Source organism: Impatiens glandulifera, chromosome 3 (assembly GCF_907164915.1).
Source record: "Impatiens glandulifera chromosome 3, dImpGla2.1, whole genome shotgun sequence".
Lineage (NCBI taxonomy): Eukaryota > Viridiplantae > Streptophyta > Magnoliopsida > Ericales > Balsaminaceae > Impatiens > Impatiens glandulifera.
The window spans coordinates 23,548,587-23,574,134 of record NC_061864.1 but is presented as its reverse complement, the minus strand read 5'-3'; the positions used below and the strand labels follow the sequence as shown (position 1 = coordinate 23,574,134).

Genomic DNA, 25,548 nt, shown 5'->3' with positions numbered 1-25,548 from the left:
AAAATAACCATTACCAAATTTAGAATTTTTTTTAATTGAGAAAAACCGAAGGTTCTTTGTAAAACTTTCGGAAATGAGAATTTCAAAAAAGGTAAAACCGAAGGTTCTTTGAATAACCTTCGCAATTAAAAAACCCCGGGATTTCAAAACCGAAGGTTTTGTAAAAACCTTCGCAATTAACCCACATCCAACACTTAGAATTTTTTTTGGTTTTTTGGGAAGGTAAAAACCGAAAGTTCTTTGTAGAACTTTCGGTAATAATTAATATACCCGAAAGTTTTACACCCCCCTCGGAATCTATTTTTAATCCCGAAGGATTTGTTCCTCTCAGGAGTATTTAGGAGAGTTTTACAAAACCTTCGGGAAAAACTGTCGATAAAGGTCCTTTTTTTACTAGTGGATTTTATTTCTATTGATGATCAAATTCAAAATCAAGAGCAACAAGACATTAATGAAAAATAAACTCAACAACCTCAAGATCGAATGATTATATAGTTTTCTTCAAGAAAATGAGGATAGTGGTGGTATAATGGAAGATCGCCCTCTAAGCTTCATAGATACAAATTCTGAAAAGTGCAATGAACGAAGAGCATAAATCTATGCAAGTCGATAAAGTTTGGAAACTTGTACCCTTACTTGAAAGAAAAAACATGTTGGTTATAAATTAATTTATAAAACCAAACGGAATTCAAAGGGAAATGTTGATAAACATAAGGCTTGTCTTGTAGCAAAATGTTATTCTTAAATGGAAGGGATTGACTTTAAAGAAACATTTTCTATAGTTTTATCGAAGGGCTCTTTTAGGATAATCATGGCACTCATTGCACATTTTGATATGGAGCTTCATCAAATGGATGTCAAAACGGCGTTTGTCAATAGAGAAATTGAAGAAACAATCTATATGGTGCATCTAGAAATTTGTGTCGGGAGACTCAAAGCATATGGTATGTAGAAAATTCATTAATTCATTTATTGGCTCAAACATGCATGCTTCTCGTCAATGATATCACGAATTTCATCAAGTTATTTTCTCATTTGATTCCGAGGCAAATATCGTCGATGAATGTGTATAAAAAATATTATTGGAAGTAAATATTTTTTTTGGTATTGTATGTTGATGACATACTACTTGCATAAATTGATTTAAGCATTTGTATAGAACTAAGATATTTCTATCAAAGAATCTTGGAATGAATGATCCTAGCGAAAATTCATTTGTATTAGGAATCCAAAATATTTCGAGATCGTTCTCGAGGTATCCTTGGGTTATCTCAAAGAAACTATATTGATATAGTGCTTTAAATGTATGGAATGTTGGATAATAAACCTTTAGATACCCCTGTCGCTAAATGAGACAAAGTTAGTCTCAATCAATACCCAAAAAGAAATATTGAGATTGAAGACATGAATCAATTTTCTATGCTTCGTTTATTGGGAGTTTGATGTATGCTCAAGTATGCATGCGTTCTAATATTATGTATATTTTTGGAGTTCTAGAAATATATCTTAGTAACGTAGGAATAGATCATTGGAAAGCAACCAAAATGGTTATGAGATATTTAAAGAAAACAATAGATTACATGCTCATATATCAAATGTCAAATCAGTTTGAGATCATTGAGTATTCTGACTCTGAATTTGCAGGATGTTAATATAGTAGAAAATCAACTTTCGACTATGTTTATCAGTTAGTTGGAGGAGCTATATCTTGGAAGAGTGCTAAACAAAAACTTGTAGCTTCCTCTATCATAAAAGTTGGCATCAAATCATGGTCTATGGCTAAGAAATTTTGTTAAGGAACTACGTATTATGGAAGGAATTGAAAGACCACTAAAATTGTACGGTGACAAGAAATCAATTGTATTATATTACAATAAAAATAGGACTACCACAAAGTCAAAATCTATTGACATTAAATTTCTTATTGTTAAAGAAATAGTAAAGAATAAACAATTGAACATATAACATATATGAACAAACTTAATGTTAGCAGATTCTCTTACAAAAGGCTTGATACCTAAGATCTTTCATGAGCAAACTACTCACCTGAGTATTTTATTATTTGAGTATTTTAATTTAAGTGGGAGTTTAGATTAAATTGTTATTCTATGACTTTAAAGTATGTGTATACACTTATGCTTTTCAGTTATTATAATGTTTAAAGACATTATGTACAATAATGTGAAAAGTTTGATCTCATACTAATTGAAAATTGACACATCACATTCGTGATATGATTTGTTAAGTAATTATAATGATTAATGTGATCATTGTTGGGTCTAGTTGTGATTAAATACAACGACGAGTTCTTTGGTTTTATTATGATATAATTATTTGGTCTTATTATGATATAATTAATTGATAAGTTTATTTATACAATATGCAATTGAGATTACACAAAACTTTGGACGTATTATTGTTGACACGTTTATTTTTGTACATACATGACCCAATGTGAGTTTGTTAGAATTTATGTGTGACTAGTATAATAATTAGTTGTGTAAATGTCATCTTTAATATAAGTCAAATAATGTGATTTAATGTGAAATCAAGTTTATGGGCTTTCGTGTGTATTTGTCATGAATATAAAGTGAGGATACCTTAAGTGATATTTCTAATTTTATGAAATGAATAAATTAGAATTATTCAAACAAAAATAACTGACATATTAATTATTTTGTAATAGTAATGGGTAAAAGGAACTCCTAGATATACTTGGGCTGCTACGAACCAAATCACCAATGGTGAGTTAATGCGAAAGCAGGCCAAGCTCCGTAAAAGCCCAACTCCGCTCCTGTTACAAAACGAACTCTACCTCGAGGAAGCCTTAGACGAGAATTCTCAATCGTAGGCAAATCATAATAATAGTAGTATAGTAGGCAGACTTTCACAATAGTCTTGTCCACGAGCAAATCAATGTTCGGCAGCGGAAAATCATCTTAGGGAACATGCTTTATTGAGATTGAGAAAATCGATGCATACGCGAACACGCCCATCCCTCTTGGGAAGGGCACGGGGACGATGTCCCCATTTGAGATACCGTGATTTTCTATTTACGTTCCCATCAACAAATTGAAGCAATGAAGAATTATAAAGAAAATTAATAATGTGTTATTATCCAAAACTAAATAGAGAATAAAATACTATCAAAATGAATTACAATGCAATGAAGGAGGAAATAAAACTTCAAGAATAATCATTGATTACAGAATTCCACAAAAATTGAAAAAAAAAAATTAGTGTTAATTCAATATAGCAAGTTATAGAAAAAGTTTCATTCCAAGTGTTAAAAATGAATTGTTTATTTGAAAAAAAAAAATCATCATTCTCTCTTTTGTATATAAAAAAAATCCCAATGGTGTAACATGATTTATTTTAAGATATATACTAGACGCTTTGTTTCATCAACTATGGTATTAGATTTGAGAATGATATAGAAATAGCATAACATGACATGTCTAAGTGCTTTAAATATTTATTCGTGGAAACAAGAATACAATGATAAGTTTAGAGTACTCGTTTCGTAGGTATGATTTTTAAGGGAATCAATTTTCTTACTGTTATCCCCATCTTTTCGTTCATGTCAATCATCCCAGGAGTTGTCGAATCTCCTACTTTCCAGTCGAACGTGTGGATAAGAGTCGCGGTGACAAGATGAAGCACTCTTTGTCCCAAAGCATAACCCATACATATCCTTCTGCCCGCCCCGAAAGGAATCAACCCAAAATGTTGACCAACTAGCTCTATGTTCTTGTCGAGGAACCTCTCGGGTTTAAAATCCAAGGGGTCATCCCATACTTCAGGATCTCTCCCTATTGCATAGGCATTTACTAAGACTTGTGTGCCTTTGGGTATGAAGTAGCCATTGTAATTCGTGTCTTCCATTGAATTCCTTGGGTGGAGCATGGGTAGTGGAGGGTGCAATCTTAAGGCTTCTTTCACACACGCTTGCAAATATGAGAGTTTATCGATATCGCTTTCTTCTATTTTTCTTCCCCTTCCCACTATTCTATCGAGCTCATCTTTCAACTTCATCATGCAATTGGGGTGGTTTAGTAGCTCTGACATTAGCCACTCGATCGAGTTACTTGTGGTCTCGGATCCTGCAAAAAACATTTCCTATAAAAGTTTGTTAGTTCAATCCACTTGTTTTCAATAAGATTGGAACACCAAACACAATTTTAAATGGTATACAAAACAAGATATACCATAATAAGGATATTGAGGTTTTCCTCGGAAACTCTGCTAAGCCCTTCTCTATTGTCACCTTGGAACTCCATTAGAACATCAAGGAAATCCTTCTTCCGGTTATAATCTTCTCTACTCTTGAATCTCTCCTCTTGAACCACCCTCTCCTTCACAAAATTCTCCACCATCTTCAAACATGCATGTTCCCATATCCTTCATCATCCCCTTCTTTATTCCCAAGAGATCTAATCTCTTCAACATTGGGAAATAATCGGATAAGTTAGGCTTTGCAGTCCACACCATGATCTTACTCATGGAATCAAAGAACTCTTTCCCTTTATCATTCTTGGATTCTAGCATATCCTCCGAGAATATCATATTCCCCACCACATTGAAAGCCATTAGGAATAGAAAATGGGCAATCTCTATCTCCCCCTTCCGCCCACTTGAATAAGATTCCATGGCCGCTTCTTCGATCCAAAGGATCATGTTATCCACACACTTTCTTCGGACATGGACAGTCTCGTTCACTCTCTTTGCCGTGTTGAATTCCGTGACTCCAATCCTCTTGACTACGCGCCAGTAGGACCCGTAGTTTCCAATGGCCATTGACCCATGATTAAAACCGTGGGCAGTTAGTGCATCCGGGCATTTACGGTCGGAGAAGACTCGGTCGTGGTTCTTGAATAGCTTGGCCGCAGCATCGGCCGAGTTGACTGCAACGGTTCCGACCGATCCTAACTGTAGCCAAATCACAGGCCCGAACTTATCCCGGAGCTTACACAAGGTCTGATGTGGAAGTTCTCCGAGGTCAAATATGTTGCCTACCACCGGCCATCCCGGAGGACCTGGTGGCCGGAGTTTACCAGAATCATGCGCCTCCGCCTGCCTCCTCCGGGCCTGGTAGAGAAAGAGAATGATGATCAGAAGAGGCCCCGACAGTATAAGACTCAGCATCGAAATAGAACAACTCCAAATCCAATCCATTTTTCAGAACTTATGCACTTTCTCTAAGCAATATATATATATATATATATATATATATATATATATATATATATATATATATATATATATATATATATATATATATATTCTTTTTCTTTCTAAACTAACCTTTGTTAATAGAAAACATATATTATTGTAGCATCATACTATCTAATATACGAATAAGAATGATAAGTTGATATCGCTTCGCACTAAACGAACCGAAATACCATGTTTAGGGATGGTTTTCTCCGATTTGATCGATAGTTTACTGGGATAGGACATGGATAATATTTGTGTATTCTGCCCCGTACTATATACACAATTAAATATATAAAATCACTAATATATTTAGTTCTCTATTATATTTATTTCTTTATAATATTATGAATTTTTAATATATTATAATATATTAAAAAAATCTTTTATATCATTTTATAATAATTTTTTTAAAATAATATGGTATAAACGGTGCTCTACGAGATTTTTTTCAAAACCGAACAGGACGGAAATTATATAAAAAAATTCAAAATAAAACAGGGTGTGGATAGTAAATGCATCCCACCCTAAACCGATTATTGTCATCCCTAATCAAATCTGTTTACAAAATATTTTAATTTTACTTATATTGTAAAAATTGTCAACAAACTATGAACCATTATTTGAATTATATTATATCAGTTAGTTTGAATTATAAGTGTGAATAAATTATTATAGTAATTTTAGTTAATAAGTTATCATGTATAAATTTAATAAAAAAATCAAACATATTATTGTTGTTTAACAAAAAAATTGGATAATAAAAAAAATGACAAGATAAAGTTTGTAATATCTGAATTTAAAATACAAAATTAAAAAAAAATGATTTCATATATAAATTATAAGTGTCTTCATTTGTAGACGACATATACTTTGTTGTAAGGGAGATGGGTGTCAAGTGAGTTCCGTAAGAAATGGCATAATTTAATGAAGATAAGTGTTATATGAGAGGGTATATGACAAGTGGAATATTCTAATGGAGATAAGTGGAATTTATGATAAAGGACAAGTGGTATATTTCTAATAAGGATTAGTGATATAGATGAGTGAAATTATAATTGTTATATGATATGACAAGTGGAATATTCTAATGGAGATAAGTGGAATTCATGATAAAGGACAAGTGGGATATTTCTAATAAGAATTAGTGACATAGGTAAGCGAAATTATAATTAACTCGTTACCTTCCATGCATAGTAATAAGAAAGCACCATGTCATTTACTTCTTAACTATAGACTGGAGATAAAGGTTAAAGCTTTGGTTTGGTTGGAAGAAAAAATAATAGAAGTTATATTGAAATTAAAGTAAGAAATTTACTCTTACTAAAGTTCAATTTAAAAATATATATATATCATGATTATTTTAGGCACAAGTTTCATCATATTGAAATATTGATTTTTATAATATGTATTACTATTTCAGGGTAAAATACAACAGGTTGATTCAAAATGCTGTGTAATATATGTATATGTTGATGATAATTTTATGACAGTTGTATAAAAATGATTTAAGACAAGTTAGTTAAAATGATAGTTTATGAAATGATTTTGAGATAGTTTGATAAAACGATAGTTTATAAAATTATTTTAAGATAGTTTGATATGGCTTCTTATTTTGACATTAAAATGAAATTTGGTATGTTTGGTCTTGAAAACAAGGCTTTAAATAAATATGACGATTGAACTATTTTATTACTCTAGACTTGAATAATGAACTATATGTAACTTGAGTGTTGTTTATATTGGTTGACGCATTAACGCAGACCTTTATATCTTGGTTGATGGCCCATGTATCAATTCAAAGACTAGTGACACTAGTCTTGATTTATAGCCAGATAACTTATTATTAAGTTATTACGATATTACAGTAACTAAACATAAAAATCTTATAAAGTATAAATATAGTTTTGATACAGATTTCTAAATTTTGTTAAAAATTGTTGTTTTATCGATAAATATATGACATTTGATCTAGTTGCACAAAGTTGTGATTTTTTTACTTAGCGTGTTTAGTTCATCCAGATAAGAATAAGAAATATTGAGGAGGACTTTTGGTTAGAAGACGATATACACTAGTTCTAAAGAAAGTTAGCTCTCTCCCTCTTTTCTATTATACAGATGTATGGAGAATGTGTAAATATGAAAAAAAATATTTTTATAAGAATATGATATGTTATCATTTATTTTCAATTAATCTTAAATGACAAGAGAATTATGTGAGCTTTTAAATTATTGATGATGAATGAAAGTCTTTGTTTATTATGCTAATGTTTAAATATTAGATTTTGTTACTCTAACTTGTTAGAGAAAAAATGAGCCTGCTAATGATAAATTTCTAACACAAAAGAAAGAAACTCAAGCTCAACCTTAATTTAAAAATTATAAAGATGAATATCTTAAGTACTGTATTTGGTGTGCTAAGAAAAATACATTTTTTTAATTTAGTCTGTTTTAGAGTTAATTTTGATTCAGTACCAAAACACTTTGTGGTTAGACTCTAGTGTTACTACTAACCTAAGTAATGAGGGGTGTTGAAAGACACATTTATGTGGGAGATGGGAATTAACCTAAGTAATGAGGGGTGTTGAAAGACACATTTATGTGGGAGATGGGAATCACAAATAAGGCATATGGACAAATTGAGATATCATTATTTATTTGGAGGGCAATTAACGTTTTAGAGTTATCATTTAATTAACGTCTTAGAGTTATCATTTATAGATGATGACTGCATATATATTTCTAATTCATGAAAAGTCAATATCAAATAATATGATTGTGGTGGTGAATATTACGGTAAATATGACGGTTCATGTGAATATATAACATCCATGACTTTTCCTAGATACCTAAAGGAGTGTGAGATTGTCCCACAATACACCATGTCAGATTCACCTAGAATGAATGGTGTAACCTAGAATGAATGGTGTGAGTGGAATGTATAATCACACTTCACACTTTTAAGGACATGGTAAGACACACTTCACACTTTTAAGGACATGGTAAGACTGCAACCTACGAGTACCTTCATGAGCTTTGGACTAGTTAGAAACATAGTTTAATGCATTTCCATGTTTGGGGATGTCCTGCTGAGCCAAGGTCTTATAGGCTGAATGAAAGGAAATTTGATCCCAAATTAAAAACAATTTTTTAGACGGGAACTGCAATATTATTTTGAAGATATTGTGTTTGATGATAGAAATGACTTTGTTAAGATAATTTGGATTCTTGATTCATATCCCAAATAATTTTTACAGTGATATGGATTTTATTTCTATTGATGATCAAATTCAAATTCAAGAGCAACAAGACATTAAACAAACTCATGAAAAACAAACTCAACAACCTCAAGAACAACCTCAAGATGATTTTAAGAGATCCACTAGCATAACTGCTAAATTAAATGATTATATAGTTTTCTTCAAGAAAATGAGGATAGTGGTGGTATAACTCAAGATGATTTTAAGAGATCCACTAGAGAAAACATAACTGCTAAATTAAATGATTATATAGTTTTCTTCAAGAAAATGAGGATAGTGGTGGTATAATGGAAGATCACCCTCTATGAAGGATACAAATTCTGAAAAGTGAATTTGTGCAATGAACGAAGAGTATAAATCTATGCAAGTCGATAAAGTTTGGGAACTTGTCCCCTTACTTGAAGGAAAAAATATGTTGGTTATAAATTAATTTATAAAATCAAACGGAATTCATAGGGAAATGTTGACAAACATAAGGCTTGTCTTGTAGCAAAATGTTATTTTTAAATGGAAGGGATTGACTTTAAAGAGACATTTTCTATAATTTTATAGAAGGGCTCTTTTAGGATATTCATGGAACTCATTGCACATTTTGATATGGAGCTTCATCAAATGGATGTCAAAACGGCGTTTGTCAATGGAGAAATTGAAGAAACAATCTATATGGTGCATCTAGAAATTTGTGTCGGGAGACTCAAAGCATATGGTATGTAAATTGAGAAAATTTATTTATTGGCTCAGACATGCATGCTTCTCGTCAATGATATCATGAATTTCATCAAGTTATTTTCTCATTTGATTTCGAGGCAAATATCGTCGATGAATGTGTATATAAAAATATTATTGGAAATAAACCTATTTTTTTGGTATTGTATGTTGATGACATACCACTTTTTATGCATTTGTATAAAACTAAGATATTTTTATCAAAGAATCTTTGAATGAAAGATCCTAGCGAAAATTCATTTGTATTAGGAATCCAAATATTTCGAGATCGTTCTCGATATGGGTTATCTGAAAGAAACTATATTGATATAGTGCTTTAAATGTATGGAATGTTGGATAATAAACCTTTAGATACCCCTGTCGCTAAATGAGACAAAGTTAGTCTCAATAAATACCCAAAAAGAAATATTGAGATTGAAGACATTAATCAATTTTCTATGCTTCGGTTATTGGGAGTTTGATGTATGCTCAAGTATGCATGCGTTCTAATATTACGTATATATTTGGAGTTCTAGAAAGATATCTTAGTAACGTAGGAATAGATCATTGGAAAGCAACCAAAATGGTTATGAGATATTTAAAGAAAACAATAGATTACATGCTCATATATCAAATGTCAAATCAGTTTGAGATCATTGAGTATTCTGACTCTGAATTTGCAGGATGTTAATATAGTAGAAAATTAACTTTCGACTATGTTTATCAGTTAGTTGGAGGAGATATATCTTGGAAGAGTGCTAAACAAAAACTTGTAACTTCCTCTATCATAAAAGTTGTAACTTCCTCTATCATAAAAGTTGGAATCAAATCATGGTCTATGGCTATGAAATTTTGTTAAGGAATTACGTATTATGGAAGGAATTGAAAGATCACTAAAATTGTACGGTGACAAGAAATCAATTGTATTGTATTAAAATAAAAATAGGACTACCACAAAGTCAAAATTTATTGACATTAAATTTCTTATTGTTAAAGAAATAGTAAAGAAATAAACAATTAAATATATAACATATATGAACAAACTTAATGTTAGCGGATTCTCTTACAAAAGGCTTGGTATCCAAAATCTTTCATGAGCAAACTACTCACATGAGTATTTTATTATTTGAGTATTTTAATTTAAGTGGGAGTTTAGATTAAATTGTTATTTTAATTTAAGTGGGAGTTTAGATTAAATTGTTATTCTATGACTTTAAAGTATGTGTATACACTTTTGCTTTTCAGTTATTATAATGTTTAAAGACATTATGTACAATAATGTGAAAAGTTTGATCTCACACCAATTGAAAATTGACACATCACATTCGTGATATGATTTGTTAAGTAATTATAATGATTAATATGATCATTGTTGGGTCTAGTTGTGATTAAATACAACGACGAGTTCTTTGGTCTTATTATGATATAATTAATTGATAAGTTTATTTATACAATATGCAATTGAGATGACACAAAACTTTGGACGTATTATTGTTGACACGTTTATTTTTGTACAAACATGACCCAATGTGAGTTTGTTAGAATTTATGTTTGACTAGTATAATAATTAATTGTGTCAATGTCATCTTTAATATAAGCCAAATAATCTAATGTGAAATCAAGTTTATGGGTTTACGCGTGTATTTGTCATGAATATAAAGTGAAGATACCTTAAATAATAATTTTTAATTTTATGAAAGGAATAAATTAGAATTATTCAAACCAAAATAACTGATATATTGCTAATTTTGTAATAGTAATGGTCCCCATCTGAGATACAGTGATTTTCTCTTTACATCCCCATCAACAAATTGAAGCAATGAAGAATTATAAAGGAAATTAATAATGTGTTATTATCCAAAACTAAATAGAGAATAAAATAGTATCAAAATGAATTACAATGCAATGAAGGAGGAAATAATACTTCAAGAATAATCATTGATTACAGAATTCGACAAAAATTGAAAAAAAATAGTGTCAATTCAATATAGCAAGTTATAGAAAAAGTTTCATTCCAAGTGTTAAAAATGAATTGTTTATTTGAATAAAAAAAATCATCATTCTCTCGTTTGTATAAAAACAAAAAAAAAAAAAAAACCAATGGTATAACATGATTTATTTTAAGCTATTATGGAGAAGATGTATACTAGACGCTTTGTTTCATCAACTATGTATTAGATTTGAGAATGATATTGAAATAGCATAAAATGACATGTCTAAGTGCTTTAATATTTAAACAAATATTTATTCGTGGAAACAAGAATACAATGATAAGTTTAGAGTTCTCGTTTCGTAGGTATGATTTTTAAGGGAATCAATTTTCTTACTGTTATCCCCATCTTTTCGTTCATGTCAATCATCCCAGGAGTTGTCGAATCTCCTACTTTCCAGTCGAACGTGTGGATAAGAGTCGCGGTGACAAGATGAAGCACTCTTTGTCCCAAAGCATAACCCATACATATCCTTCTGCCCGCCCCGAAAGGAATCAACCCAAAATGTTGACCAACTAGCTCTATGTTCTTGTCGAGGAACCTCTCGGGTTTAAAATCCAAGGGGTTATCCCATACTTCAGGATCTCTCCCTATTGCATAGGCATTTACTAAGACTTGTGTGCCTTTGGGTATGAAGTAGCCATTGTAATTCGTGTCTTCCATTGAATTCCTTGGGAGGAGCATGGGTAGTGGAGGGTGCAATCTTAAGGCTTCTTTCACACACGCTTGCAAATATGAGAGTTCATCGATATCGCTTTCTTCTATTTTTCTTCCCCTTCCCACTATTCTATCGAGCTCATCTTTCAACTTCATCATGCAATTGGGGTGGTTTAGTAGCTCTGACATTAGCCACTCGATCGAGTTACTTGTGGTCTCGGATCCTGCAAAAAACATTTCCTATAAAACTTTGTTAGTTCAATCCACTTGTTTTCAATAAGATTGGAACACCAAACACAATTTTAAATGGTATACAAAACAAGATATACCATAATAAGGATATTGAGGTTTTCCTCGGAAACCCTGCTAAGCCCTTCTCTATTGTCACCTTGGAACTCCATTAGAACATCAAGGAAATCCTTCTTTCGGTTATAATCTTCTCTACTCTTGAATCTCTCCTCTTGAACCACCCTCTCCTTCACAAAATTCTCCACCATCTTCAAACATGTTCCCATATCCTTCATCATCCCCTTCTTTATTCCCAAGAGATCTAATCTCTTCAACATCGGGAAATAATCTGATAAGTTAGGCTTTGCAGTCCACACCATGAACTTACTCATGGAATCAAAGAACTCTTTCCCTTTAATATTCTTGGATTCTAGCATATCCTCCGAGAATATCATATTCCCCACCACATTGAAAGCCATTAGGAATAGAAAATGGGCAATCTCTATCTCCCCCTTCCGCCCACTTGAATAAGATTCCATGGCCGCTTCTTCGATCCAGAGGATCATGTTATCCACACACTTTCTTCGGACATGGACACTCTCGTTCACTCTCTTCGCCGTGTTGAATTCCGTGACTCCAATCCTCTTGACTACGCGCCAGTAGGACCCGTAGTTTCCAATGGCCATTGACCCATGATTGTAACCGTGGGCAGTTAGTGCATCCGGGCATTTACGGTCGGAGAAGGCTAGGTCGTGGTTCTTGAATAGCTTGGCCGCGGCATCGGCCGAGTTGACAGCAACAGTTCCGACTGATCCTAACTGTAGCCAAATCACTGGCCCGAACTTATCCCGGAGCTTACACAAGGTCTGATGTGGCAGTTCTCCGAGGTCAAAAATATTGCCTACCACCGGCCACCCCAATGGACCTGGTGGCCGGAGTTTACCAGAATCATGCGCCTCCGCCTGCCTCCTCCGGGAATGGTAGAGAAAGAGAATGATGATCAGAAGAGGCCCTGATAGTATAAGACTCAGCCCAGAAATAGAACAACTCCAAGTCCAATCCATTTTTCAGAACTTATGCTCTTAATTTCTCTAAGCAATGCATGTTCCCAATTGCATGTATATTATATATAGCCAATACAAATTTTAAATGATCACATAGAAAAAATTATTATAATTTTTTGGTAGAACTAACATTTGATTAATAAAAAACATATATAATATATTGTCAATACTTTATCTGTTTACAAATTATTTCAGCTTTAAGCCTATATTGTCAAAATTAGTTTGCGTGCCCATGATTGTGCGTATTTATTTATTTACTTATTCCTAGAGTTGCGTACCGAATGATATGAGTTAGTTTGAATTATAAATGTGTTCTCATTGCATAATAAGTTAATATAATAACTAGTAAGATTTTTGTAATTTTTACGGTTAAAAACAAAATAACAATTTTATCCTCATTTATTTACCGACTTATTTTCATCAATCAACAACATATTCCTTATTAGTCAACCATCTCTTCTTTATCGAGCTTTTGGTCGACCAACAATTTTATTTTAACTCACTTACCAAGTCACTCTCTTACCAAGTCACTCTCGTTAGGCAACATATTCTATATTACCCAACTATCTTCTCTTTACTGAGTTTTATCAACTCATTTCTAACAAACAACAATATTATTCTCACCCACTTAACAACTCACTTCCATCAACCAACAAACATATTTCTTAATCCCTCTTTATAATTATTACAAATTTGCACTGGGTGCCCTCGATCTTTATTGTGTAGAATGAACATTTAACAATTACACCACTTAAAATTGTTGATTTCTTTTTATAAATTTATGTATGAATATATAATTGATATAACTAACAATTATATATATGGAGTGTTATATATATATATATATAATAAATTATATAAACGAATTAAAAATATTATTAATTTAATTATTTAAAATGTTAATGTTATTAATTTTGAAGTTTTTTTTAAAATATAAAGTGATATTAGCCTAATTGGTTAAAATGTTAAACTTATATTGTGAGGTTGTAAATTCAAAACTTGTGTATATTACATTTTTATTTAATTGTTCAAGCTTTTGAGTGGGCGGGTCAACCTATGACCCGATCCAATTATCCATTACTCTTACATACATATTCAAATTAACCACAACTCTCGACCCAACAATATAGACACTTTAAAAATTAAGTATTAATATATAAATATATTTTTGATAATAAATAAAATAAAAAATATTTGAGCATTTAACAAATAAATTGGATAAATTGAAAGAATTGAAAATGATAAGTGATCAACCTGAATTATTTAAATAAATCCTATATTATTTTAAAATTATATTAACTAAACTAGGAAAATTCTCGTATGATCCACAAAGATAAAAATATACACACAAAAAATTAATTAAAAAAATTATAATAATATGTATATCAATGTTTAAAATTCATAATAAATCACGAATAATATATTAAAATAAAAAATAAAACACTTTCATTACACATTTTATTCAGTTCGATGAAATAACTCATCTTCTCACATATCTCATCACATATGTTTTTTTTAATGAACCTCTCATATCGTGACCTTACACTTTCATTTTAGTCAAATCAAAAATCTTAAACATTACTAATCTATTTTTTACCCTCATTTACCCCATCAATGCTTAATCGACCTCTCATCTTGTGACCTTAATTAAAGCACTCAAACTCACCAACCATCTCATTTCACATTTATCTACCAATTCAAATCGAACTTCTTATTTCGTAATCTTAATTTTCACTTCGGTCAAACAACTAATCTTCTGCATATTTTAACCACCAATAACAATTTTTTTTCCAATCAACCTCTATCTCTTTACATTACTTTCACTTCGACTAATCAAAAATCATCTCATTCCGTATTTATCTACCAATCAAAATTGACCTCTATTCTCTCGAAAAACTTACATTCATTTTATCAAACAACTCATCTTTTCACATATTTTATAATTCACAACCTGACATTTTTATCCTTACTTCGACTAACCATACATTTCATTCCACATTTATCCATCTCAATTGACCTCCCATTTCTTTACCTTACTTTCACTTTGACTAATTAACCATCTCATTTCATATTTATCCATCAATTCACAATCGACCTCTCATCTCGAGACCTTGCTATCACTTCTTCAAACAACTCATCTTGTAACATATTTTATAATATAGAACCCGAAGTTCTTTATCATCAATTCGGTTAATAATCCATCTCATTCCACATTTATCCATCCCAAGAATCGACCTCTCATATGTAACCTTACACTTTCACTTCGGTTAAATCAACCATCTTCAGCATCACCAGTCTCTTTTACTCTTCACTTTGGTCACCAATTCCCAACTAACCTCTTATCTCATGACTCATCTCCTCACATATTTTACAATATACAACCCGACTTTTTTATCCTCACTTCGGATAACTAACCATCTCATTACACATTTATCCACACCATAATCAACCTATCATATTTACACAATTTTATGTCAGTCAAATCAACCATCTCCAACATTACCAATCTGTTGTACCCTTACTTTGAACCATCAATCCCCCAATCGGCTTCTCATATCGTGACCTTACTTACTTTGATTAACCAAAACCATCTCATTCCACATTTTTATCCCACTAATCTTAATCGATCTCTAGCTTGAGACTTTACTTTCATTTCGGTCAAACAATCTATCTCCTCACATATTTTACAATAAACAACACGACTTACTTATCATCACTTCGACTCACCAACCCATCTCATTTCACATTTATCCACCCTGATCGGACATCTCATACCGTGATCTTAAACTTTCACTTAGGTACATTACCAATCTCTTTTACCCTCACTTTGACACATCAATCCCCAATCGACCTCTCATCGTGTGGCATACTCACTTTGACTAACCAACTATCTCATTCCATATTTTTATCCACTTAAATTTACATAGTCGACTTCTCTTCATGTGACATACTCACTTCGACTAACCAACCATTTCATTCCATATTTTTATCTACCTCATTTGATCTCTAATCTTGTGACCTTACACTTCCATTTTGATCCAATCAAAAAACAATAAACCATTTCCTTCCAATTATGTAGCATTAACACTTAACCACTAAACCACATAAGATTAAGATTGTTGATTTATATTTATAATTTTGTGTATGCATATATAATTTATATGACTAACAATTAAAAAATAATTATATATATATATAGATAATATTTGTATTTTAAAAATATTTAATAAATATTTATCATTTGAATATATTTTAATTAAATATTTATTTTTAAAATTTATTAATTTTCACTAAGGTTTATATATATATATATATATATATATATATATATATATATATATATATATATATATATATATTATATTATATTAATGTTGAATTTTATTATTGTTTTAAATAAATTTTGAATTTTATTTATTTATATTTATTATTAAAATAAAAATAAAAATAAAAATAAACAAATGTGTCAATTTCTTTCATAATTACCTAAACTATCTTTTTCACTATTAACGTTTATTATTCTAACCATAGTCTTCATTATGTATCATTAACACTTTAACTATAAGATCACTTAAAATTGTTGATTTATATTTATAATTTTGTGTATGCATATATAATTTATATGATTAACAATTAAAAAATATATATAATATTTGTATTTTTAAAATATTTAATAAATACTTATTATTTTAATATATTTAAATTAAATATTTATTTTTAAAATTTATTAATTTTTTCACTAAGGTTTATTATATATATGAATGTATTATTATTATTATATTAATGTTGATTTTTTATAATTTTTTTAAATAAATTTTGAATTATTAATTTTATTTATTTTAATTTGTTATTAAAATAAAAATAAGAAATATATCATTTTTTATAATTAACTAAACTATCTTTTTAAATATATATATATATATATATATATATATATATATATATATATATATATATATATATATATATATATATATATATATATTAAAGGATTTGTTAAATGATTGTATTTGTTTTGTTTGGTTGCATGTTTAAAATATATATATAATATGTTTAATTTTATTTTTATCTGTTTTAATTTAGTGGGAGGGTCAACCCACAATCCGATCCAAATATTCATTTACTCTCACATATATATTTAAATAAACCACTATCGACCTGATAATTCAGTGACTTTGAAATTAAGCATTATTAAATATATAGATTAGTAGTTAAAAAATTAAATTTATATTGTTAATAATGTATCACGTTTATCAAATTTAGTGTTACATTTAAAATATTAAGTCTTATTAGCCTAGTGAGATAAATTGTTGTACTTATTTTATTAGGTTACAAGTTTAAAACATACCTATAACATTTTAAATTTTATTTTTAACTATTTTAAGTTTATGGATAAGCTAACCCACAATCCGATCCAAATATCCATTACTCTCACATATATATCTAAATTAAGCACAACTCTTGACCCGGCGATCCAGATAGACCTTACTTACTTCGATTAACTAAAACCATTTCATTCCACATTCTTATTCCACTAATCTCAATCGACCTCTCATCTCGAGACTTTACTATCATTTCGGTAAAACAATTCATCTCCTCACATATTTTACAATAGCCTACCCGATTTACTTATTCTCACTTCGACTAACCATCCCATTTCATTTCACATTTATTCACCATAATTGGACATCTCATACACTAACCTTAAACTTTCACTTTGGTACATTTACTAATCTCTCTTACTCTCAATTTGAAACACAAATCCCCAATCGACCTTTCATCATATAGCATATTCACTTCGACTAACCAACCATCTTATTCCATATTTTTATCTACCTCAATTGACTTAATCAACCTCTCATCACCTCTAATCTTGTGACCTTACACTTTCACTTTGATCAATTCAACAAAAAATAAACTATCTCATTCTATAATCATCCATCTCAATCGACCTCTAATTTTGTGAATCTCATTTACTCATCCACCAATTTCATTGCAAACTTTAACCAATATCATTCGCATCAAACCATCTCCTCACTTCGATAAACTAACATTTTTATTTCACATAATAATCATCAATATTTTTTAATAGTTTAAAATTATACATAAGAAGATTTGAACCATAATCTTCATTATGTATCATTAACACACTTCAACCATTTCACCAATTAAGATTGTTGATTTATATGACTAACAATTAAAAAATACGTTTATATATATAATATTTGTATTTTTTTAATATTTAATAAATACTTACTATTTTAATATATTTAAATTAAATATTTTTTTAAAAAATATTATTAAGTTTTTCACTAAGGTTTATTATTATTATTATTATTATTATATATATATATATGAACTAATTATTGTTGAAATTTATTATTGTTTTAAATAAATTTTGAAATATTAATTTTATTTACTTATATTTATTATTAAAATAAAAAATAAAAAATGTGTTAATTTCTTTCATAATTAACTAAATTTTATGAAAGAATTTAAAGAATTTGTTAAAAGGTTGTACTTGTTTGATTATGTTGCAAATTCGAAATATACATATAACATTTTAAATTTTATAATTAATTATTTTAAGTTTTTGGATGGGTCAACCACTAACTAGCCCATCCTATTTCACATTTATCTATCTAATTGGACATCATTTATCATGACCTTAAATTTTTTACTTTGGTACATTTCCAATCTCTTTTACCTTCACTTTGGCACACAAATCCCTAATCGACCTTTCATCGTGTGGCATACTCATTTTGACTAACCCATTGACCTCTAATCTTGTGACATTAACATTTTCACTTCGATCATATCAACAAACAATAAACCATCTCCTTCCATAATCATCTATCTCAATCGACTTCTAATTTTGTGAATGTCAATTACTTATCCACCAATTTTATCGCAAACTTTAGCCAATACCATTCGTATTTAACCAGTTCCTCACTTCGATAAACTAACAATTTTATTTCACATAATAATCATTAATGTTTTTTAATATTTTAAATTGTACATAACAAGATTTAAACCATGGTCTTCATTATGTATCATTAACACTTCAACCACTAGACCAATTAAAATTGTTAATTTATATTTATAATTTATATGGCTGACAATTAAAAAAATAAGGTTTTATATATATATATATATATATATATATATATATATATATATATAATATTTTTATTTTTAAAATATTTAATAAAATAATTATTTTAGTATATTTAAATTAAATATTTATTTTTAAATTTTATTAATTTTTTCATCAAGTTTTATTATATATATATATATATGAATTAATTATTATTATTATTATATTAATATTGAATATTATTATTTTTTTAAATAAATTTTGTATTATTAATTTTATTTATTTAAATTTATTATTAAAATAAAAATAAAAAAATGTATCAATTTCTTTCTTAATTAACTAAACTCTTTTTTATATATATATATATATATATATATATATATATATATATATATATATATATATATATATATATATATATATATATATATATATATGAATTAAAGAGTTGGTTAAAAGTTGTATTTATTTGGTTAGGTTGCAAGTTCAAAATATATATATAATATTTTTAATTTTATCTTTAATCGTTTTAAGTTTATGGACGGATCAACTACAAACCAGCCCATCTTATTTCACATTTATCCACCATAATCGGACATCATCATGTGACATACTCACTTCGACTAACCAACAATCTCATTTCATATTTATATACATATATTATATATATATATATATTATATATATATATATACACGAATGAATTAAATAGTTGGTTAAAAGTTGTACTTATTTGGTTATGTTGCAAGTTCAAAACATATATATAATATTTTTAATTTTATTTTTAACCGTTTTAAGTTTATGGGCGGATCAACTACTAATCAACCCATCTCATTTCACATTTATCCACCATAATCGGACATCATCGTGTGACATACTTACTTCGACTAACCAACAATCTCATTTCATATTTTTTATATACCTCAATTGACTTAGTTAACCTCGCATCGTGTAGTATACTCACTTCGACTAACCAATTGATATTTAATCTTGTGACCTTACACATTCACTTTGATCATATCAACAAACAATAAATCATCTCCCTACATAATCATGTATCCTAATCGACCTCTAATTTTATGAATGTCATCAAACTTTAACCAATATCATTCGCATCTAACCATCCCCTCACTTCGATAAACTAACATTTTTATGTCACATAATAATCATCAATATTTTTTAATAGTTTAAAATTGTACATAACAGGATTTGAACCATGGTCTTCATTATGTATCATTAACACTTCAACCACTAGATCAATTAAGATTGTATATTTATATTTATATGATTTACAAAAAAAAATACGTTTATATATATATATATATATATATATATATATATATATATATATATAGAACTATTTGTATTTTTAAAATATTTAATAAATACTTATTATTTTAGTATATTTAAATTTAATTTTTAAAATTTATTAATATTTTTACTAAGGTTTATTATATATATATGAATTAATTATTATTATAATATTAATGTTGATTTTTATTATTATTTTAAATAAATTTTAATTATTAATTAATTTATTTATATTTATTATTAAAATAAAAATAAGGAAATGGGTCAATTTCTTTCTTATTTGACTAAACTCTTTTTTTTTACTGTTTATTTTTTATATATTTAATAGTTGTATTTGTTTGGTTAGGTTGAAAGTTTGAAATATATATAATATTTTAAATTTTATATTTTACAGTTTTATGTTTATGAACGGGTCAACCCACAATCCGATCCAAATATTCATTATATATATATATATATATTAAATAATGCATTCATTTTCAATTATACATTATTATATATATATATATATATATTAGTGTATGAGTAATGATAGGGAACGTGGGGCCGCGAATGTCCGCGAAAATAGAATAATCCATTTAAAAACGGAATATTCTCTCTTTATATTAATTAATTTCTCTCTCTATTAATTTATCTTTTTCTCTCTCTCAATAATCAATTAATTTATCTCACTAATTAATTTATTTAAACCCTAAACTGTAAACCCTAAATTGTAAACCCTAAACTGTAAACTCTAAATCCTAAACCCTAATTAATATCTCTATTAAGTTAATTTATTAATAATTAGTCACCACCAATTATGGAGAGAAAATAATTAACGTGAGAATAGAAATATTAGATAAACATTTATAAATAATAAAACTAAAAAAAAAATATTAATAAGTGATTAAAAAAATAATGAGAAAAAGAAAAAAGAGAGCATAAAGAATAAATAAAATATATTTGATAAATAAAGAAATTAAAAAGGCATAAAAATATAAAAAAAATAAAAGAGATAAATTCATAGTTCAACTAAACAATAATATTAATTAGGGTTTATGATTTAGGATTTAGAGTTTAGAATTTATGATTTAGGATTTAGGGTTTAAAATTTAGGGTTTAGAGTTTAGAATTTAGAGTTTAGTGAAAAAAAAAATTAATTAATAAATACAAGTAAAGTGTTATTTACCAGTTAAATGAGAGATAATAAATATAAAAAAAATTAGTGAAATAATTAATTGTGATAATAGGATAAATTAATCAGTAGAATAGAAAAAAAATAATTAGTAAAAGGAGAAAGAATATTCGCTGTTTAAAGGAATATTCTATTTTCGCGGACATTCGCGGCCCCAGATTTGCGTTACCTATCATTACTCATTAGGATTAGTGTATAGGTGACATCAAACTATTTTTTTTTAAAATATTCATATATATTAAAAATGAGAAAAATTGTTTAAGCATAACCACAAAACATGACATGTAAAATAAAAAATAAAAAACGGTACTCAATAATTTGTCGAGCTCATAAATCTTCGAGAAGAAAAGATTAACTCGTCGATAGACTCTATTGATTTTTCTGAACAAATCTCAGAAAAATCATAATAATAGTTTTATGAATGATACAAATCAGACGATTACGATCATTAAAAGTTCAACGATTTCTCTCCAAACCAGATAGTCCACTAAATAATATTTGGAATGATAACCCAAATATATAGGTCTATCATATCAGTCACATTAATCTAAACTTTTCACTAATCATCAAAAACTCGGACATCACCAATTAATGAATTCTAGTAATATTACACAAAATACATCAAATACTAGTCACTTATTGACAATGAAAAAATAAGTAAGTTGTTGATTCAACCTCTTTGTGACACATGTATAGGTGACATCAAACTATTTTTTTTTTAAATATTCATATATATTAAAAATGAGAAAAATTGTTTAAGCATAACCACAAAACATGACATGTAAAATAAAAAATAAAAAACGGTACTCAATAATTTATCGAGCTCATAAATCTTCGAGAAGAAAAGATTAACTCGTCGATAGACTCTATTGATTTTTCTGAACAAATCTCAGAAAAATCATAATAATAGTTTTATGAATGATACAAATCAGACGATTACGATCATTAAAAGTTCAACGATTTCTCTCCAAACCAGATAGTCCACTAAATAATATTTGGAATGATAACCCAAATATATAGGTCTATCATATCAGTCACATTAATCTAAACTTTTCACTAATCATCAAAAACTCGGACATCACCAATTAATGAATTCTAGTAATATTACACAAAATACATCAAATACTAGTCACTTATTGACAATGAAAAAATAAGTGAGTTGTTGATTCAACCTCTTTGTGACACATACGACTAATCATATTACAACTTTTTTCATTCATATCATCCGTCAGAATTCTACCATAAATAACGCTCCATCCAAAAAACAAGATATTGAATGGATTCTTTGACTCTCAAAGTTTTTATTTCCAACAAAAATTATATGGAATCGTTATAGCAAACAACTTGTAGCAATATCTTACATGAAAATTATTTATATCTTATCAACGCATAACACTTTATTCAGATTAGACACTTGTTTGTATTCTACCAAAAATAAAAACACTATTATGAGACGAAGTCTCCATAATGTTTAATTTATTTATGTATTTAACTCGTGATTTAAAATTAATTTGTAATATGTAATTTGAAATTATTTATTTTTGTTTTTTCTATATCTGATTCGTGATTTGAAACTAATTTGTAGTGATTTGAAACTAATTTGTAGTGAGTGATTTTAAATTATTTGATTTTATTTGTATCTATCTTCTTATAATAATATAATACTAACCCGTTCCCATTACAATTCCCATCATTAAATGATCAGTTGATAATATGATAATAAAGATAAAATAGCTCTAGTAATAAATATGACTTTTTAGACAATAAATACTCAACGATCCAAAATCAGTTGAATTTTTCACTAGTTTTAAATAACAAATCATTGAATAAAAGTATGTCATTAGAATAAATAAATAAATAAATAAATAAATGTTACCCATACAAATGAAAGAGTGCCAAATGTGCAAATAAAACACAATTATCATAATTTGGAAAATCAAACAAGAGAAAATGAGCTTTGAGAGAAAAAATTATTTCTGAAACTACGTTCATATTTGAACGAAGAGAAAATTAAACAAAGGAATATAATAACTTCCTTCTTTTAAAAAAAAAAAAAAAAAAAAAAATTATTCATAAAAGTGTAATCTAAACAGATAAAAAAAAATACACCATTAAAACAAAATACAATATTTATCAATTACACTTGTATCTAAGACCGTTTCCAACTCATATATATATTCTCAAACTCAAAATACACTAAGTATCCCATCAAACAAACATAATTCATCTTTAACCCAAAAACTCATTTTCAAACTCAAAAGAAATAGAAAATTCTAAAAATATTTTTTTTATATCAACTTTTTAACTTTTTTAATAACTACCTATATATTTATCAATTTATAAATTAAACTATAAGGGTATGTTTGATGAGGGGGAATTCGAATTGGAATTGGAATTGACATTGGAATTCTAATTCCAATTCCATGATAATTGCATTGAATTACAATTCAATTCATATGTTTGGAAAAATTATAAAATTGTAATTCAATTTCAATTCTTATGTTTGTAAAATAAAATATTGGTTCAAAATATAAACTTTTTAAATATGTTTTCATGTTTTTGGCACGTTTAATACGTTTTTGACATGTTTAACACGTTTTTGACATGTTTAACACATTTTTACACGTTTTTGACATTTTTAACACATTTTCACACTTAAAACACATTTTCACACGTTTAACATGTTTTTCACGTTTTTGGTATGCTTAACACGTTTTTGACATTTTTAATACGTTTAACATGTTTTTCACACTTTTTAACAAGTTTAACACGTTTTTTCACGTTTTTGGCACATTTTAAACATGTTTAATTCGTTTTTCACACGTTTAACATATTTTTCACGTTTAACACGTTTTTGGCATATCTAACACGTTTTACACATTCTTGACACGTTTAACACGTTTTTGGCATATCTAACACGTTTTACACATTTTTGACACGTTTAACACATTTTTTTACATTTTGGCACATTTAACACGTTTTTCACACATTATCACACATTTTTTACGTTTTTCACACGTTTTTCATGTTTTCACACGTTTTTCACACGTTTTAACACATTTTTGACGTTTTTCACGTCTTTCACACGTTTTAACACGTTTTCATACGTTTTTCACACGTTTTAACAAGTTTAACACGTTTTCATGTTTTTACACGTTTTAACAAGTTCAACATGATTTTCACGTTTTTCACACATTTTTCACGTTTTCACACAATTCAACAAGTTTAACACGTTTTTCACGTTTTGGCACGTTTTGAACATGTTTAATACGTTTTTCACACGTTTAACATGTTTTTCACGTTTTTCACACGTTCAACACGTTTTTGGCATGTCTAACACGTTTTACACATTTTGACACGTTTTTTCACATTTTGCCACATTTAACACGTTTTTCACATGTTTTTCACACTTTTAACACGTTGAACATGTTTTCACACCCTTTTCACATTTAACACGGTTTTCACACGTTTAACATGTTTTTCACGTTTTTGGGACGTTAAACACATTTTTGGCATGTCTAAAACGTTTTTCACATTTTTGACACGTTCAATATGTTTTCACGTTTTGGCAAGTTTAACACGTTTTTCACACGTTTTTAACGTTTTCACACGTTTTCACACATTATTCACATTTTTAACACGCTTTTCACGTTTTGGCACATTTAACACGTTTTTGACATTTTAATACGTTTAACATGTTTTTCACACGTTTTGATAGGTTTAAAACATGTTAAACATGTCAAAAATGTAAAAATGTGTTAAACGTATAAAAAATGTGTTAAACGTGCCAAATAAGTGAAAAACTTGTTAAACGTGCAAAAACGTGTTAAACGTGTCAAGGATGTGT

At 28.3% G+C, this 25,548-nt stretch overlaps 4 protein-coding genes across 4 annotated transcripts; all 4 read right to left on the bottom strand.

Moving 5' to 3' along the window:
• Positions 1-3,507: 3,507 nt before the first annotated feature.
• LOC124930028 (iridoid oxidase-like) lies at positions 3,508-4,280 on the bottom strand. Its single transcript, XM_047470398.1, has 2 exons — positions 4,209-4,280; positions 3,508-4,119 (listed from the first exon to the last, which is right to left on the bottom strand). Exons 1-2 carry the CDS (start codon positions 4,278-4,280, stop codon positions 3,508-3,510), a joined length of 684 nt encoding a protein of 227 aa, XP_047326354.1.
• A 40-nt stretch (positions 4,281-4,320) lies between these two features.
• Positions 4,321-5,175, bottom strand: LOC124930027 (iridoid oxidase-like). Its single transcript, XM_047470397.1, has one exon. The coding sequence runs from the start codon at positions 5,173-5,175 to the stop codon at positions 4,321-4,323; it is 855 nt and encodes a 284-aa protein (XP_047326353.1).
• Positions 5,176-11,455: 6,280 nt separating this feature from the next.
• LOC124932913 (iridoid oxidase-like) lies at positions 11,456-12,067 on the bottom strand. Its single transcript, XM_047473622.1, has one exon. It carries the CDS (start codon positions 12,062-12,064, stop codon positions 11,456-11,458), a length of 609 nt encoding a protein of 202 aa, XP_047329578.1. The 5' UTR covers positions 12,065-12,067.
• Positions 12,068-12,129: 62 nt separating this feature from the next.
• LOC124930026 (iridoid oxidase-like) lies at positions 12,130-13,119 on the bottom strand. The gene has a single exon (XM_047470396.1). The coding sequence runs from the start codon at positions 13,117-13,119 to the stop codon at positions 12,130-12,132; it is 990 nt and encodes a 329-aa protein (XP_047326352.1).
• Between the last annotated feature and the right edge of the window lie 12,429 nt (positions 13,120-25,548).